The sequence below is a fragment of the Lonchura striata genome, chromosome 15 (genome assembly GCF_050655825.1).
Source record: "Lonchura striata isolate lonStrDom1 chromosome 15, ASM5065582v1, whole genome shotgun sequence".
In the NCBI taxonomy this organism is placed as follows: Eukaryota; Metazoa; Chordata; class Aves; order Passeriformes; family Estrildidae; genus Lonchura; species Lonchura striata.
In genome coordinates, this window is record NC_140717.1 from 12826039 (window position 1) to 12842392 (window position 16354).

Genomic DNA, 16354 nt, shown 5'->3' on the forward strand with positions numbered 1-16354 from the left:
GAGGTTTAGCAGGAGGGTGAGGCTGATTTAGCACACAGAGAAGCTGCAGGAAGGACTCCAGGGGCTGTGGCTGCATTTCCATGCTGGCAGAGGAGAAGCTGCTGTCTGGCAGGGTTCTCCAGCTGCCTGCAGCCCCAGGGTGATGCCTCTGTGTCCATTCCTGCTGGGCCATGGCTGAACAGCCGCCTGGCCTCTGGAAAGGTGGAAATGTAAATATTTTTCTAAGCAGAAGCTGTGAGTCGGTGCTGCCAAGGCCAGAGGAGCTGGTTCCTGCAGCGGGCACAGGCCGAGCTGTGCTGCCGCTCAGGTTTGCTCCCGCCTCGGTGCCTATTCCCTAAAAGTCTCTTCCTCTGTTTGAAGGATGGGGCAGCAGCAATGCTGCAGCAGCTGCCATTTCCTTTTATGCAGAGGGTTCAGGAGCAGAACCATTGGTGCCATGTCAGAGCTCCGAGCAGCTCCCTGGAACATGGGATACAATGCCCAGGGCAGGTCCCAGGATGTATATATATCCCCAAATGATGAGGGTTTGTGAGAAGCCCAGAGGAATCTGGTTTTGTCATGAGGGCTTGAGGGGAACACCTGGAATTATTGATCGGGTCACAGTGCAAATTTTAAGTGAGCTCATCCCAAGGGAGAGGTGACTTGGCTGTGAAATTCCTCACTCCTGCACCTGCCAGCACACCTTGCTCAGCATTTCTCTACCTGTCAGGACTGCTGCTGCCAGGTTCTCCTGCTGCTGCTGTTGGCAGGAGCAGCAGGAGCCCAGCCACCAGCATTGATCCTGCTGGGAATTGGTTGTGTTTGCTCTGGGCAGCCTCAGCAGGGGTTTAAGACTTCCAGTGGAAACAAACGGGGTTTTGTCTGCGCAGAGCTGCACTGATAAAGAACAGTCCCAGCGAGGGCCTGGCTGGCTCCAGGCTGATATGGGCTGGGATAACCCTCATCCCTCACTCCTTCCCCTCAGCAGTGACCAGGATCCACTCCTGCCATGGGACACAGCATGAGGTGGTGGCATCATGACCATGGTCCAGGTGTCACCCACGCAGCTGCTGTGTGCCTATGGTGCTCAGAGGTTCTCTGGGTCCTTGAGGTCTCTGGATGAGGCCCTGCTGGATTTTCCAGCCTCATGGAATATCAGGAGATGCCTTTGGGCTGGAGCCAGGCTGTGTTTGCCAATTTTTTAGATGACACTGGGGTAACTCAGCCCCAACGCCACAGAGGTGCCTGTGCAGGCACCTTTTGGGATGATCTAGGTGTTTTCCTGCATCCTGCCTCGGGATGCTTCCCGGCTCGGGGAACCATAAAAGGCAAAGCACAGGGGCAGCGGCTGGGCTGGGAGCTGAGCTGGGAGCTGCGGCTCACTGCAATGCCAGGCATCCCAGCTGTGTACAAAGGGATTAGAGCCCTGCAGCTCTCTGGCTCCACCGCCATCCGGAGCGTTATCCAAAGGGAGCAACGTTCTGCTCGGAGGGTTATTTAGGGAAGTGCCCAGTGCGCTAATAGGGATTTTTGATAAGTTGTGTTTTGGAGTTTCCACAGGGAAAGTTGTGTCTGAGGCTGCTGTCGGGCTCCCGTGTTTATCTCGGGCAGCCGGTCTCTGTCACAGCAATTCCCTTTTCCATAACGTATTCCCACAGATCATTCCAGCTGCTCCAGCTCTGCCCCGCGTGCTCTGTGCAGGCAGCATCTCTCCCTCAAACTCTGGGACGCAGCCCAAGGCTGAGTGCTGCTTCCAAGGAAGGAGCACCGGGGGAGCCGCTCTGCATCCGACAGGCGCGGGGCAGGGAGGAGGGAACAGTGCCACGGGCACAAATGCGGGTTTCCATCTCTTCCTGGAACCCACGAGGAGCTGGCAGAGGTGATTCTGCCCAGACAGCCTGGCAGTAAATCCCTCTGGAAGCAGCGAAGTTGGAGGCAAGCCGGGATTGCTGCACAGGACTGCGGGGAGCTGTTGCTGGAGCAGGTTGGGGAAAGGAGAATCCCTAGAGAAGGATGTCGATGGGAAGCAAGTCCTGACTGTGAAGTGCCATGGACCAGCAAATTAGCAGCTGGAGGGCGTTTTTGCAGTTATCCAGGTGGGATGTGTTTGGGTAGGGACCAGCGTGGCATCAGCTGTGCTGGGTGTGGTGTCAGGAGTGGCAGAGCACGGCTCCGTCGTGCCAATGGGATGTTCCTCTCTGCTGGCCATGAGGCCAAGGAACGCCGGTTCACATGACCCAGGCTCCGACGCTTCCAAGTGCCGCCATCTCCCAGAGCAGAGCGAGGAGGAGGCGGTGCTGAAAGCCCGCCGAGACCCAAGGTGGGAAAAATCTTGGCTGGCCAGTCCCAAAGCATTTGGAACCAAGAATTATAGTGACAGAGCTCCCGGCCATGGAAGCCTCCACCTGGCAGTACCGTGGATATTTACGGGATGACACAAGTAAGGCGAGGGGCAGAGACTGCCCAGCTTCCCCGGGAGACTCTGCAGGCACCTGTGAGGATTATCCACTGCTGCAGCTCAGCCAGGAGGGCCTGGGACACAGCCGGGAGCGGGGGGAACGCCCCGACCTCCGGAGCGACGCTGCAGGCCCTGCCAAGAGGTCAGAGATGAGCAGCAGCGGGCAGAGAGGGCAGTGGGGGCCGGCAGGGGAGCTGTGCCAGGAAGAGCATCCCGTGTCCAAAGGGTGCAGGAGAGGGCGGGAGGGAGAAGCCCCTCCAAAGGTGTACGAGCTGGAGGTGGTGCCCAGGCGGGTGGGCACGGGCAGGACGGTGAGGCCGGTGGTCTACAGGCTGGAGGAGAGCGAGTACCGGCGCCTCATCCAGGAGGCAGAAACGGAACCTGAGGAGGAATGGGAAGAGGCAGAGGACACCCTACCTTTGATTCAGGAGGGCTATGCAGGGGATGGGAAGGTGGCAAGCCCAAGCCTTAGCAGGCTCAACTCCTTGGAAAGAGTCCTGAGGAGGCAGATGAGCCGCTCGGACTCAGAAAGCAGCGTGGAGGGCAGGCAAGTGACCAAACTGAGCCCCAAGGGCCCCTCCGAGGGGAACAAACCAACCGTGCCCGTCAGGTCTGACAGCTTCGAGCGCAACGCCATCCTCATGGATTACATCCTGCAAAGCAAGCAGGAGGCAGGCACACCTGTCTCCTACATCCCCAGGGACAGCAGCAGGGACAGCCTGAGGCAGGCACGGAGCTTTACCCCCCAGCCCGATGGAACACTTGACCTGTGCCAGAACGGCCAGGCCGGTGAGGAGGATCCGGCCAGGAAGCCCGAGCCAGACCAGCCGGTAGTGAAAAGCCTCGAGAGAATGGTCCCTGCGGTCACAAATTATCCCTCGGTGGCCAGAGACACCGGGAAGCTTTCAAGACAGAGCAGCAGCCAGCTCCCAGACAGCCGGGAGCAGCTCGGAGGTGAAGCTGATGAACTGGATTCCTACATCCCGAAAAGAACCCCCCCGGCACCCCCTGTCAGGACGCACAGCAAGGAGAGCCTGGCTCTGAGTATGAGCAAGGCTGTGGCGCTGACGGAGGCGCTGCTGGAGCCCCTCGGCGATGAGGCCAAGGCTGGCAGGGAGCAGTGGGCAGCGGCGGGCACCGAGCTGCTCCCTGGAGGCCGGACTGCGGGAGGAGGGGGCTCGGAGGAGCCGGAGCGGAAGGGGAGGCAGAGTCAGGAGGATGAGAATGTGCTTAAAGTTGCCGATGCCAAGAAAACCTTCGAAAAGCCCAAGGCGTCGGAGGGGACGGCAGCAGCACCAGCGCCCAAAAAAGGTGAGCAGTGAGGGGTCCCGGCTCTGCCGTGGGGCTGAGGGGTCCTGGAGGTCGCAGTTCCAGGGCAGGTGGGAACTCTGCCGTGGGTGGGAAATAGCTGCCGGGAATAGCCGGGTGACAGATGGGATGTGCTCAGGGCACACGGACTCTGAGGAGGCAGGATGGGAATCAGGTGTTGGTTCAAAGCCCTTCGTGCAGTGAAACTGTTTTGGGGAAAGATTTGTTTTGTCAGACCCCTGTGTAGGAATAAGTACAATTTGCTGCTTCTCACAGCAGCTAATGTGAAGCAGTGTCCATAGGATGCATCCTCCCACTGCCATGTGGGATTATTTGCCTCTATCTCTCCAGGCACTGGGTGAGCCAATTTTATTTTAGCTATTAAAAAAAAGCAGCATTATTTTCTCTAAGTTTTTCTCCTGCACTGTGACTTCACTGAAAAAGCCATTCAGGAGAATGACATCAACTTGGAAACCCTTTCACCGAAAAAAATGTGGAGAAGTGAACTCTGTTGAAATTTTCCTGGTAAAACAGCAGTTCTGCAAAAATAGGAGGGATAGAAATGAGTGTTTGTGTGAGAGTTCGGATGCCGCAAGGAGCCACCCGACCCACGCTGCTTAACTCCCATCTTCTGTTCAGTGACAATCTGCAATTGTGCATTTCCTTATAAGGAAAAATAAGTGTTTTAAGGCACAGGAAATCTGTGGTGGCTTTGAACTGAGTTTGCTTAAAAAATAGGTGTGATCTGTTACTGTCGCGACAGAGTCGGGGCGTGAACGTGGCACAGTTTGTGCCTGTCAGGGATGACAAAACCCCTGCAGGGATGACAAACGGCTCCTGTGCTCTCAGGAAGCAGCTGAGGACACATTGCACGATGTAAAGAAATAGTGGTGGGAGGTATTTGTCGCTGCAAGCACTGCCAGGCTCTGTGGTGGTCTGAGTGTGGATCTCCACAGCTCTCGAGAGGGAGGCTGGCTGGTGTCGCCGTACAGCTGAGCTGGAGCGTTCCCCACAGCCACACCCGGCACTGGGATGTTTGATCAGCTCATCCTTCCCGGGATGGAAGGAGCAGGTGGGGGGAACAGGTCTAGCACAAGAAGGGGGTGAGAAGGGATACAAGGAATCAGCTCCCTCCCCAAGGCAATACCAGCTGCAGCCCAATCCCCCCTGACACATTTTTAACAGGGAGGGAGTGTTGAGACAATATTTCAGTGCTGAAGGGTGGAAATGTTGCAATAAAAAAAATCACAGACTCACGGAATTGTTCAGGCTGGGAGGGACCTCAAAGCCCATCTTGTCCAACCCCTGCATGGGCAGGGACATCTTCCACTAGAGCAGGAAGAAGAGCAAGAGCAGCTTCTCATTTTGCTCTATCCATGGCAGTCTGTTGGGGTTTTAAAAGCTGGGTCAAACACCGATCTTCTCAAATCTCAAACACGGACAACACCTCACCTGGATTTACCCTTATGTGTTTCCTTTTTTATATCTCTGATTTTTCCAGCACCTTTGGTCCAACCTGATCCTAGACAGCAGGGAGAGAAACAGAAGGAGATGGCAAAAGAATTCCAAACTGGTTGAATAGTGAGGCTCTGGGATCATTGCCCAGAGCCCCGGCTTCTTCCCTGCCTGCCTGATTTTTTCCTGCTGCTCAGGATGATAGGAATTGTCAGAATATTCATGTTGTAAATAAAATACAGCTTGCTTGCTTTTTAGTTTTGCTTTTTTTTTTTTTCCTTTTTTTTTTTTTTTTTTTTTTCAGTTCTGCTTTCTTGTCTCTCTCCTCCTTGTTAATCATTCAGAGACAGCAACAAAGGAAATCCCATCTGTTGCAAGCAATTGCTTTGGGTTTATTTGGAGGCCCAACATTTTAATTAGGTATTGGGACCTACCTCCCCTTCACTGCAGAAATAGAAAAGAAATTAAAATATATTTCACAATCCTGTTTAACGATGGAGAAAAATACATGAGGAAATAGATTAGCTTGAAATTAGAGGTTTCTTTTTGCTGTAAAAGCTCATTTTTTGATGCCTTTTTTCCAGCTGAGCTGGGAGGGATGTGTGTGACACCAATATTGCTGCATAAAAGGTGTGAGAGTGGGGAGATGCAGTAATAGATGTGCTCAATGAAATCTATTGTAAATCATTAATAACAATAGCATCAATTATTAATGCACATCCTGGCCTAATGTTCACCCATTCCTTACCCATCTCCAGCATCCTCCAGCCTTTCCAAGTGGCACAGGAGCGATGTCAGCACGGGCCCTCACTCACCACAGTGGATTTTATTGCCCTTTGGGGAGGGGAGTTGTGAATGACCCCAATTCTGGGGTCTGGAAGTAGCACAGAGATGGTTCCATGTCACACAGAGCTGGGAATAAAGCTCAGGGACGCTGGCTCCCAACGCTGTCCTTTAATCCATGTTTTCCTCTTTCCTTGCTGCGACACCGAGGCACTTCTCCCCTCCTGGCTGTTGTTTCAAAGCATCTGATGGAACATTTTGCTCTCCTTATCTCCATTCCCTAATTCTACAGCTCCCCTTTCTGGCCAAGGATTGAATAAGGCCAGCCCAAAGGGATTTTGCTCTCCCTGTCTCTCCAAGACAAACCCTTTGCAGGGGCTGGGGAACACTTCCCTGGGCACAGCACATCCTCCCAGCCAGACACAGAATCGATTTTCCATTATCCAGAGCCCTTTCGTGGTGGTGCTGAGAACAATCTCATCTTGGCAGCTGCTCAACAGTTGATGGGCATGGAAATGTCTCTTAAAAACCAGGATTTGGAATAGTTTCACAAAGCTGTCCCTGCCCACAGACGTGGAGGAATGAAGGCAGAGAAAGTAAATTAATGCTGAGAGTAAATCTAATTCCACACAGGGAAAGTGGAGTGGGGAAGGTTTGTCACTACAAATTCTCTGAAATTCAGACTTCAGAGAAACCCAGAATGGTTTGGGTTGGAAGAGACTTTAAGGACCATCTTATTCCAACCCCCTGCTATGGGCAGGGAACGTTTCCCTGCACTAAAAATCACTAAATCAAATAATGTTCAGTGAAAGGTAAGATCACGTTCCTGATTTCAGCAGGAGCAGCTCTTTCCAGTGCTGCTGGGCCTGGCCTTGATGGGATCCATAAATTATGGAAGGCATAGAAGAAGAAATATTAAAAGATTCACATTTCATGTGGGAGAACCTAGTACCTCCTGGTAAATAAATATTATTATAAAGTAGTAATAATAATAAATCAAAAGGCGTCAGGAAATAAATGGATAACTAGGGACATAAAAGTCCTTGAAAAGCTGTGTAACTTGGATATGTGCAAACCCAGGATTCAAGACTGTCCTGTCTGGCATATTTTGCTTGATTTAGAAGTTAAGCTGCAAAATAACAGGACTTTAAATTGCTGATCTCTCTAAAACCTCCCTAAGCCATTTCTCTCCATTCAGAATATATTTAGCAATGAGGATTTCAGCAAAACGAAATGTTTGAAACAAAATCCATCCCTCCAGTGACCTTACTGATTCCGAAAAATGGGGTTTGTCACCCCTTTGGGATGGCTTAGAGACACCAAACTGAATAAATTAATAAAAATTTCTCCCTTAAAAAAGGTGCCTCAGGTGTTTCTTTGCCTCCTCCAACTACAAACATGGCCTTGGTGGTGAAGGCTGTGGGGCACACCTGATGTGGTTCTTGTGAATCAAATCAGGCTCATCCCAGGAGCAAAGCAGAGGGATTTCTTGCAGGGATGGAATTGATGCATATTTGCAGGAGGCTAAATTTAGCAGCTGACATAAGTTTCAGAGGTGGAGTCTGTAGCCACGGTGCTGTTTCCGTATAAAGGATGTGAGATAGTTTGCAGCAATCCTGCAGTGATGTAGCTGAGGGGAAAAATGTGTGGGATGGCTAAAAGTGGATTTTTTTAAATAAATCCTGAATTTCTGCAATATGTGCTAAACAGGTGCTGGTAAAATGGGGCAAATTTTGGTGTTTTTCCTTGTAGCTGTAAGGGTTTGGTGTTTTATCTATAGAAAAATTAGGATTTGTGGCATATTTTGACAAGTTGTTTCACTTGCAGCACTGTGGATAACATTTAAATTGTTTGTTAAGGTGGTTTAACTCATCTGAAGTGATGAAAATTAGTGGTTACAGCAGAACCAAAGAGCACATGTAAAACTTGAGCTGTTTCTTCTGTTTGTTGGAGAATTCAGCCTAAAATTCCTGTAATTTCTTCATCACTTGGTGATCTAAACAGCTCATTAATCCCAGACAGGATCTGGATGTTCTTTGGAGTGTTTCCGTCCAGCTGTTCTAGGAAGCTCTGGTAAAACTTCCACAGGTATTATTTCCACCTGAGTCCATCTTTAGCTACTCTTCCAGCACTGTGTCAAGCAAGGAATTTCCATCTCTGCAGGATCCACCCTTCCCAAGGCAGGTCTTGAGAGGATTAGGCTTAAATCAGATTTCTCAGGACGAATTTCACTTTTGTGTCCTCTGTGTGTCACTTTCTTTTCAGTTGGAGGCCAAAAATCTTCTTTGGTTCCCCTTCTGAGCTGGTGGGCAGTGCTGGGTGCTGCTGCCTTTGTTCTTGTTTTCCAGTCCAGGCTAAAGCATTGCTTGGTACATGAATAAAATATCAGTTTTAGAAAATTTAATCCCACACACACACAGAGTTTTGTGACTTCTAAGAAATTAAGGATGGGCAAACAGGACTTTCAGCTCTATCACTGACTCATTCTGTGACCTCCAGCACATCATGTACGTACATGGAAAATGTGAATCACAACCTAAATTTCCTAAACTCAGTATTACCTGCAGCTCTGCTCCAAGGCTTCTTTCCTTTTCTTCTCTTTTAGCTTTAAAGGGATTGTTTGAGGGAGCAGGGTGGTGTAATTGTGTTGGGCTGGCTTTCAGAAAGAAGCTATTGATTAATTTCAGGGTAATTGTTGTCATGGGCAAGGGTGAAGCCTTGCCACTGCAATCTCTGTGTGTATAATTTTTTTATCAAGGTGTTGCTCAGTAGGTGAGAGAGGCTTTCCTGCTTGTTGGATCAGCAGTTACATCTAGTGTCAAAGGTTAATAAATGCAGGATAACATTTGTTTAATCTGTAGCTACTGATGTTTCCATCAGCTGTGACAGTCAGACCAGGACAAATGTATCTCCCAGAGGTTTTCCTTGGGTTTTAACACCAGCTATCACTCAATTCATGGTCCTGTCACAGCTCTGTGGGGGAAGAGGAGGGCTCCCAGCTCAGCGCATCATGACACACATTCCTCCAAATTCTGAAGGATTAGAAGAGAAGAGAAATCAGGGTGATGCTCCCCTGAAACATCACCCCCCTTTAAGCACCAAACCACACATGCAAATGAACGTGCAAAGGTCGGCCCGAACGGATGAGGAAGCTCGAGGAGTTTTGGTTTTGGCCATGTATGGTAACACTGAGGGCTGTGGGCTCTGCTCGGGTGTTGTTCCCCCGCCCCTCGGGCTCCCTGGGGCCACAGTGGCCCCGAGCGTGGCGGTGTCACCTGTGTGCAGCCAGGTGTGTGTGTGCAAAGTGCTCGCCTGACCCGTCACAACAGCTACACACAGCTACAAACCTTACCCCTCAAAGCGCAGCATCTCCAGCTTGCATTACCGCAGTGCGATGGGGAGAACCTCTGGTTTCAAACCTCTGCCCTGCGTGTCCCGTTGAAGCGTGGCTCTTAGCAGGAATTGAGCTCTGCAGTCTTTAGCAGGGGCTTTGGTCACCATCCTTTTTCCACCACTGTGGAAAGTCACAGCCACTGTGATTTGGTGTGACAGTGTGAGGTGATGTGGTTGTTTTCTTGTGGAGCTAAGGGTTCTCCTCAGCGTTGCCTCTGAGGACGGCAGGCTCATCTCACCCTCAGGACAGACACGGCCGATCCCTCAGGGAGGACACGATCAGTCCCTCAGGGAGGACATGACCAATCCTGCAGGGATGTCATGACCGTTCCCTCAGGGATCGGTCTCTCAGGGATGAGACGATCCGTGCCTCAGGGCAGACACGACCGATCCCTCAGGGAGGACAGGATCAGTCCCTCAGTGAGGACATGACTGTTCCCTCAGGGAGGACATGACCAATCCCGCAGGGATGTCATGACTGGTCCCTCAGGGAGGACACTATCGGTGCCTCAGGGAGGACATGACCAATCCTGCAGGGATGTCATGACCGGTCCCTCAGGGAGGACATGACCGTTCCCTCAGGGATCAGTCTCTCAGGGATGAGATGATCCATGCCTCAGGGCAGACATGGCCGATCCCTCAGAGAGGACACAATCAGTCCCTCAGGGAGGACATGACCAATCCTGCAGGGATGTCATGACCGGTCCCTCAGGGAGGACACTATCAGTGCCTCAGGGAGGACATGACTGTTCCCTCGGAGAACACAATTGGCCCCTCAGGGAGGACATGACCGTTCCCTCAGGGATCGGTCTCTCAGGGATGAGACGATCCATGCCTCAGGGCAGACACGACTGAGCCCTCAGGGAGGACAGGATCAGTCCCTCAGCGAGGACATGAGTGGTCCCTCAGGGAGAACACCATCGGCCTCTCAGGGAGGACATGACTGGTCCCTCAGGGATCGGTCCCTCAGGGATGGGACGATCCGTGCCTCAGGGATAATATGATCGATCCCTCAGGGCAGACACGGCCGATCCCTCAGGGAGGACATGACTGGTCCCTCAGGGAGAACACAATCGGCCCCTCAGGGAGGACATGACCGGTGCCCAGGGCGGTCACGATGGACCCCTCAGCTCCCTCACCACCTCCCGCCCCCACTCGCCGCTGAGGGGCGGCGGGGCGGGGCCCGAGAGCGCGCGACCGCTCGTGGCGGGAGAACGGCGCGGCCATTGGCTGTCGCAGCCGTCACTCAGCGCTCCCACCCGCCCCACCGAGCGAGCTGGAGCGGGCGGGGCCAGGCGGAGGGGGCGTGAACCTCTGTGGGCGTGTCCAGCGCCGGGCGGGCCCGCGGCCGCTCTGCCCCGCCCCGCCCCGCGGCGCTCAGTCGGGCGGCGGCGGCGGGCGGAGGAGGAGGCGGAGGCGGCGGCTCCGCCGGGCTGAGGAGCGGACGCGGGAGGCGGCTCGGGATCGCGGTGCGGCTCGGGGGCGGTGAGGGCGACCGCGGGGAACTGGGTAGCAGCACCGGCGAGCGAGGCTGCGGCCGGGCGGGCGGCGCGGTGCCCGCGGGCAGGGCGGGGGGTCCGGCCGGGCGGGCCCTTCCCGCGCGGGGCCGCCGAGCTCTCCGTGAGGCGGCGGCCGCTGTCAGCGCGGGGCCCGCGGCGGCAGCGCCCTGGCCCCGGCCGCTCCCCGCTCCCTCCTTATTAGGCAGCGGCGCGGGGTCGCCGCCGCATCCGCATCCGGCCGGGGCCGCCGGGCAGGGCAAGCCCGGGGCGGGGCGGCGGCGCCGGGCGCTCCCGCCGCGCACCTGATGCCGCGGAGGGGACAGCGCTGGGGGGCTTTTGTTCGGCACGTTTTCCTTTTTTTTTTTTTTTTTTTTTTTTCCCCCATTTTTCTTTTCTGCCCGGCGATGCAGCAGCCGCTCGGTGCCACCGGCGTGTGCCGCCCCCGGAGCGCCCGTCCCCGCCGTGCACCATGGCAGAGGACAAAAGATGAGCGCCCAGATGGGGGTTTAGTTTGGGTTTATTTTCCGCAGGCTCCTCTAGAACAGGTCCTTGTCACGCCGTTATCAGGGGCTCTTTCGAGGCTGTGCAGATGTGTAGACTCCTGGGCTGTGTGACATGTCATTGAATCACCAGGGGATCCCAGAATGGTTTGGGTTGGAAAGGACCTTAAGGACCATCTCATTCTATCCCTTTGCCGTGGGCTGATGTCCCTGGGCTTTGTTTTCCTATGCAGGAAGCCACGTTGTTTAAGAGTGATATGCCAAAGGCTGACATTGAAAGGCTGTGCATTATGAAATTCCCACTGGTTCCTTTAACAGCACGAGGGAAGATCTTGGACACATGGGCAGGTGTCCAACACCACCACACAGAGGTTCAGCTGTAGGATATTGTGATGCCTTAACTGACTGATTGCACAGGAGACAGGTCTGAAAAAAGCAGAAAAAAAAAAAAAAAGGCAGTGAAAGGTGCCAGGAAACAAAATTGAATCCGATGGAAGCAGTTTTATTGTTGAAGATAAGTGAGATGCATTAGGGTTGGGGTTTTTTTAGCAGCTGGAGTTAGTCTGAGCACGTCTGTTCGTGCAGATGTGCGTGGGGATTACTGGAGCAAGACCAAGGACGGTGGCAAAAATCAGAGAGGGATGTTCTGAACACACCAGGCTGCGGTTGATTTTTCAGTTCGCTGCTGAATTTCCCGATTTTGTTTTAATTTTAGGCCAGGCTGTTCCCAAATAACCTAGTGCCATCCTGTCCCTCTGTGTGCCTCCATGGCACGCGTGAGGGAAGCTCTGGAGTGTGGGAAAATGGTGTGAACAGGCACAGCATGTCCTGGGGGAAGCGTGTTTGGATGTGGGGAAAGCAGCGGGTGTCGTGTGCGGGAGGCAGGAGAGGGTTTATTCCATTTTCATTTGAATAACGAGCGTTGAATCATCTTTTCTGCTCAAGGGGGGGAAAAATCCAGATGGCTGTGTGCTTGCAGGAAGGTTTTATTGCAGCTAATAGTGGTGTTTGCTAAGGACTGTGTACACAAAGGTAGAAGATCAAATATTTTTGTGGCAATGCCTGTTTATTTTGGGTATATGTGTTTTTCTGTTTTTTTGGTAGCCCCAGTAAGACCTGACACACTCAGGGACACGCCAGGGAGCATTTGCTTGGTATTTGTTTCAGTACAGCACTTCATAATAGTAATTTTTCGATGGTCACTTGTAGCCTTTTATCCAGATTGCTTTAATCAGCATTTGTGTCCTCTGTTGGCATTGCTCTGTCTTCTCCTGAGCTGTCTTTTCAAACATCATTGGACTTTTTCAAGTGAAATCTTCATGCTTATTGCATCTGTCACTTCTGGGATTCACTCCAAGTGAAAGGCAGGGATTCAGTTTAATGGCAGTGAGGAGGAATGTGCAGAAGGGAGAAATATCAGCTTTTCCCTGGGTGATGCAGCACAGGGTGCCGAGCTCTGCCCTCGGTGACATCGTGGTGGCCACGTCCAAATCCGACTTTTAACGACAGCTTCATAAAATGCCTCATTAAACCAAAATGTTGTGTTGTGACAGGGAGGGAATTTATGCTCCTGGGTTTCATTTGGTGATCGATTCCGAGGAATATGCCTGGGATGCCAGCTTCCTATTCTGAAGACATGAGCAAAACACTTCCTGGCCTGAGTTTGCAGCTTGGTGAGGTCATCAGTGCACCACTCCCAGGGCCAGGAATGTCCTCTTGGGCAAGCTCACAGGCACATTTTCACTTGACTTTTAAAGTCTTGAGTTTGTTTGTTTTGATTTTGTTTTACTGAGGTTTTTGTGATAATCTCAGCCCTTCGCTGAGGATGTGTTGGAACAGAAACTCACTGAGGATTTGAAGTGCCCCAGTTTAAGCCTTTGCAGGGCATAGGAACAAGAATTAAATGTCTGTGTGTTCTCTAGCTTGCTCCCTGTAGTCTCCCCCACTTAATATTTTTGGGCTGGTGGGTAACTCTGAAATTAGTATGATTAGAAGCTGCTTAGAGCTTCAGTTTAGGCAGCTCCTGAAGCCATGTGTGAAGAGTCAGGCTGCTGGTGGCTTGGGGCTGACAAGATGGGAGCTGCTGAGTTTTTGTCACATTCTGCACAGTTGCAGGTGGTGGTGAACACCAAATTAAAATAAAGCACGAAAAGGTTTTGGGCTTAGCCGAGTGACTCAGGAAAGCAGCAGTGAAAGTTCATTTTTCTGGATGTGTTGGCTCTGCCAGTATGGTTGGGAATTGTTTACTGGGCCCTTTCTTTTTATCTCTTAATAGGATTGCTTTGTTCTGCTTTTCCTCCTGTGAGTAACTGTGCAAAAAAAATGGATTATTTGTTTCTTTTTGAGGTTATAATTGTTCGGTGCATGACTTTTTGTGGCTTTTCTCATCTCAAACCACACATAGGCATGTGAAATACCAGCATGACACAGAACTGCTCAGCTGCTCCCAGGTTCCACTGGCAGCTTTGCAGGGCTTGTCCTTGGAGGAACAAATTGTCTGGAGAGGATCCTAATGGAATATACCAGCCATTAGTTGTATCACCAGCCATTAGTTGTGTTCGTGGGGTTGTGTAGGGAATATAAATCCAATCAGAATTAATGGCTGGAGATAATGATATAGCTGGGAAGTAGAAGGTGGCTGTTGGGTAAGTGGATAATTTTACTTTATTCCCCTCCCATGAAATTCCTGATGCCAGTAATAAGACAGAAGGGATCCCTTGGAGCAGACACCTTCCTAAGGAGTCACAAAATACTCCTCAAATGGACAATTTCTTCAGCATGACCACTTTCCTTCTTCCACACCACTGGCTTTGTCTCAGTCCATGTTTTGTTGGTGATAACAATAAGTGATCTCTAATCTGCTTTTTGCTGAGCCTGCGGTGACGTTTGAGGTCTGGCTCTTGGTGGGAGAAGTTGCAGTGACTCTGACATTGAGCTGGGCCTCTCAGCCCAGCATAATTAGGTTTGTCTTGTTTTCCTTTTTTAATAATTGAATTTGAAAGAGCAATGGAAATAAACCAGTGGTGGGATCTGACTTAAAGTGATTAAGGCTCAGCCTGATGCTGAGATGAGCTCAGAGCTCTCCTTGGAGTGTTGCTGAGCTCTGCTTGAGGCCAAATGTTCCCCTTAGGAAGGACCAGGGTTTCCCTGTGGCTTTCCAGATTTTGGCTGCCATGTATGTAATAGGTAATAATTCTTCCGAGTTGAATATTAAGGCACATTTCTGCATTTTTAGCAGATGTGTCTGAGTAGGATTTCCTAAAACTCCATGGGAATGATGTGTCTGAGACTACTCCTTGTTTGCATCCCTGTATGAACCTGGGCAGTACATTGCACCTGCAGTTTCTGGTTTAAGTAATCTCTGGAAAATGGAGTTCAAATCACTCAGTTCTCAGTATTTGGAAATATGGGAACTTCCCCTCCCTCCCCCTGGTTCTGCATATAGTTGCCATAGAGACCATGTTTCGGAGTCCTTGAAAATCCATTGTTTCTCCCAAATAAACATAAAAATCTGCAGTATTAAAGCAGCACATTTTGCATCATCCCATTCCTAAGCATTCCTTCGTCAGGAACTGTTGTGACAGGACAAGGAGCAATGGATTCAAACTGAAAGACAGGAAATTTGACTTAGATTTAAGGAAGAAATCCTTCCCTGTGAGGGTGGCAAGGCCCTGGCACAGAGTGTCCAGAGAAGCTGTGGCTGCCCCTGGATCCCTGGGAGTGTCCAAGGTCAGGTTGGATGGGGCTTGGAGCAGCCTGGGATGGTGGAAGGTGTCCCTGCCCATGGCAGGAGGTGCTATGGGATGGGCTTTAAGATCCCTGCTAATCCAAACCAGTCTGTAAACCTGATGGCTTGACATTTTACAGTGTGCCAGATCTGGATGCTGGACAAACTGATAATGGGTGTAATTAGCAGCTCCAGGGATTAGCAAGCAGGAACAAATTCAATCCGTAGGAAGCAGCGTGTCCCTTGGGAACTGGGCAAACTGGCCATGCTGGGCAGATGATGGCTTGATAGGGAAGATTGTCATCAGCAAAGCCTCAATGTTCAGGCACCTGCTCAGGGCTGGAATTACCTCCTGTAATTTTTTTTCCCTTCCATTTTCACTTTAAATACTTAAAAACCTGTCGTGGTTTGTTGCTTCCTGCTGGAATCTGGATTCCCCAGCTGACTCAGGGTGTCTGCTTGGCATTTCCTTGGCATTTTTCATCATACCTGTGTGAAACAGATTGGTATCCTTCCTTCCAAGCTGGGAATGTGAGGTGACACATTTTACTCAGGGTCTGGCAGGTCCCAGGCTGGGAATGCTTCTAGCACATACTACTTGTAGCATGTACTACTAAATGGAGTTGTTGTTTTACACATGCTTCAGGTATTTGCCCCAGCACACATGGTGGGATGTGTACATGTGGATAAATGACCATTGTTACACTTTTAATTTCTTAGTTAATTCCCTTCTGCAGCACTTATATAATGACACCATATCTTGGAGGCCCAAAGCTATCTCATTCAGAACAGGAGGTGTATTGCATTTTTTTTTTTTTTTTAATTTTCAGTGATACTTTTTAAAGTTTATTTGAATTTTTGGATCTGCTGAGATCAATTTGCAAGGCAGGAGAAAATCCTGAGCCAACTTAGACAAACACAAGTTGCCAGACATTCCTCTGCAATATATTCTGCTTTAGCACAGCCTGAAGGGTGGGCACAAAACTCTTCTAGCTCAGTGTTGCTGTGCTTCCAGCATCTTTTTCTTGGCCACTGCCATGAAAATTGCTCCTTTCTGGGACAATTTGTTCTGTGTGGTATTTTAAGGTGCTGCTGTTTAAGGTGGGTGCCCCTGGTTAGGGTCAGGCTACCCTGGGGTTATCTCTCTGTTCTTCCCTTGGCTCCCTGATGTTTCTTTGGGGGTAAAGGTTATCTTTTTGTTCTTTGTATCCCTGCTTTGCCACATCCATCTTCTGCTCTACTCAGAGTATTC

At 51.0% G+C, this 16354-nt stretch overlaps 1 protein-coding gene across 3 annotated transcripts in view; it reads left to right on the forward strand.

The window, feature by feature from the left end:
- Positions 1 to 2355: 2355 nt before the first annotated feature.
- CORO1C (coronin 1C) overlaps positions 2356 to 16354 on the forward strand; it is a 47789-nt gene continuing 33790 nt past the window's right edge. The window contains exon 1 of one of the 3 annotated variants that reach the window (XM_021544674.4): positions 2356 to 3748. In XM_021544674.4, coding sequence (XP_021400349.2) covers positions 2371 to 3748 — 1378 coding nt within the window. In that variant the 5' untranslated portion in view covers positions 2356 to 2370. Of the gene's footprint in view, positions 3749 to 10732; positions 10862 to 16354 lie in introns of those variants that run through there. The other 2 variants (XM_021544676.4, XM_021544675.4) reach the window with 2 other exon arrangements.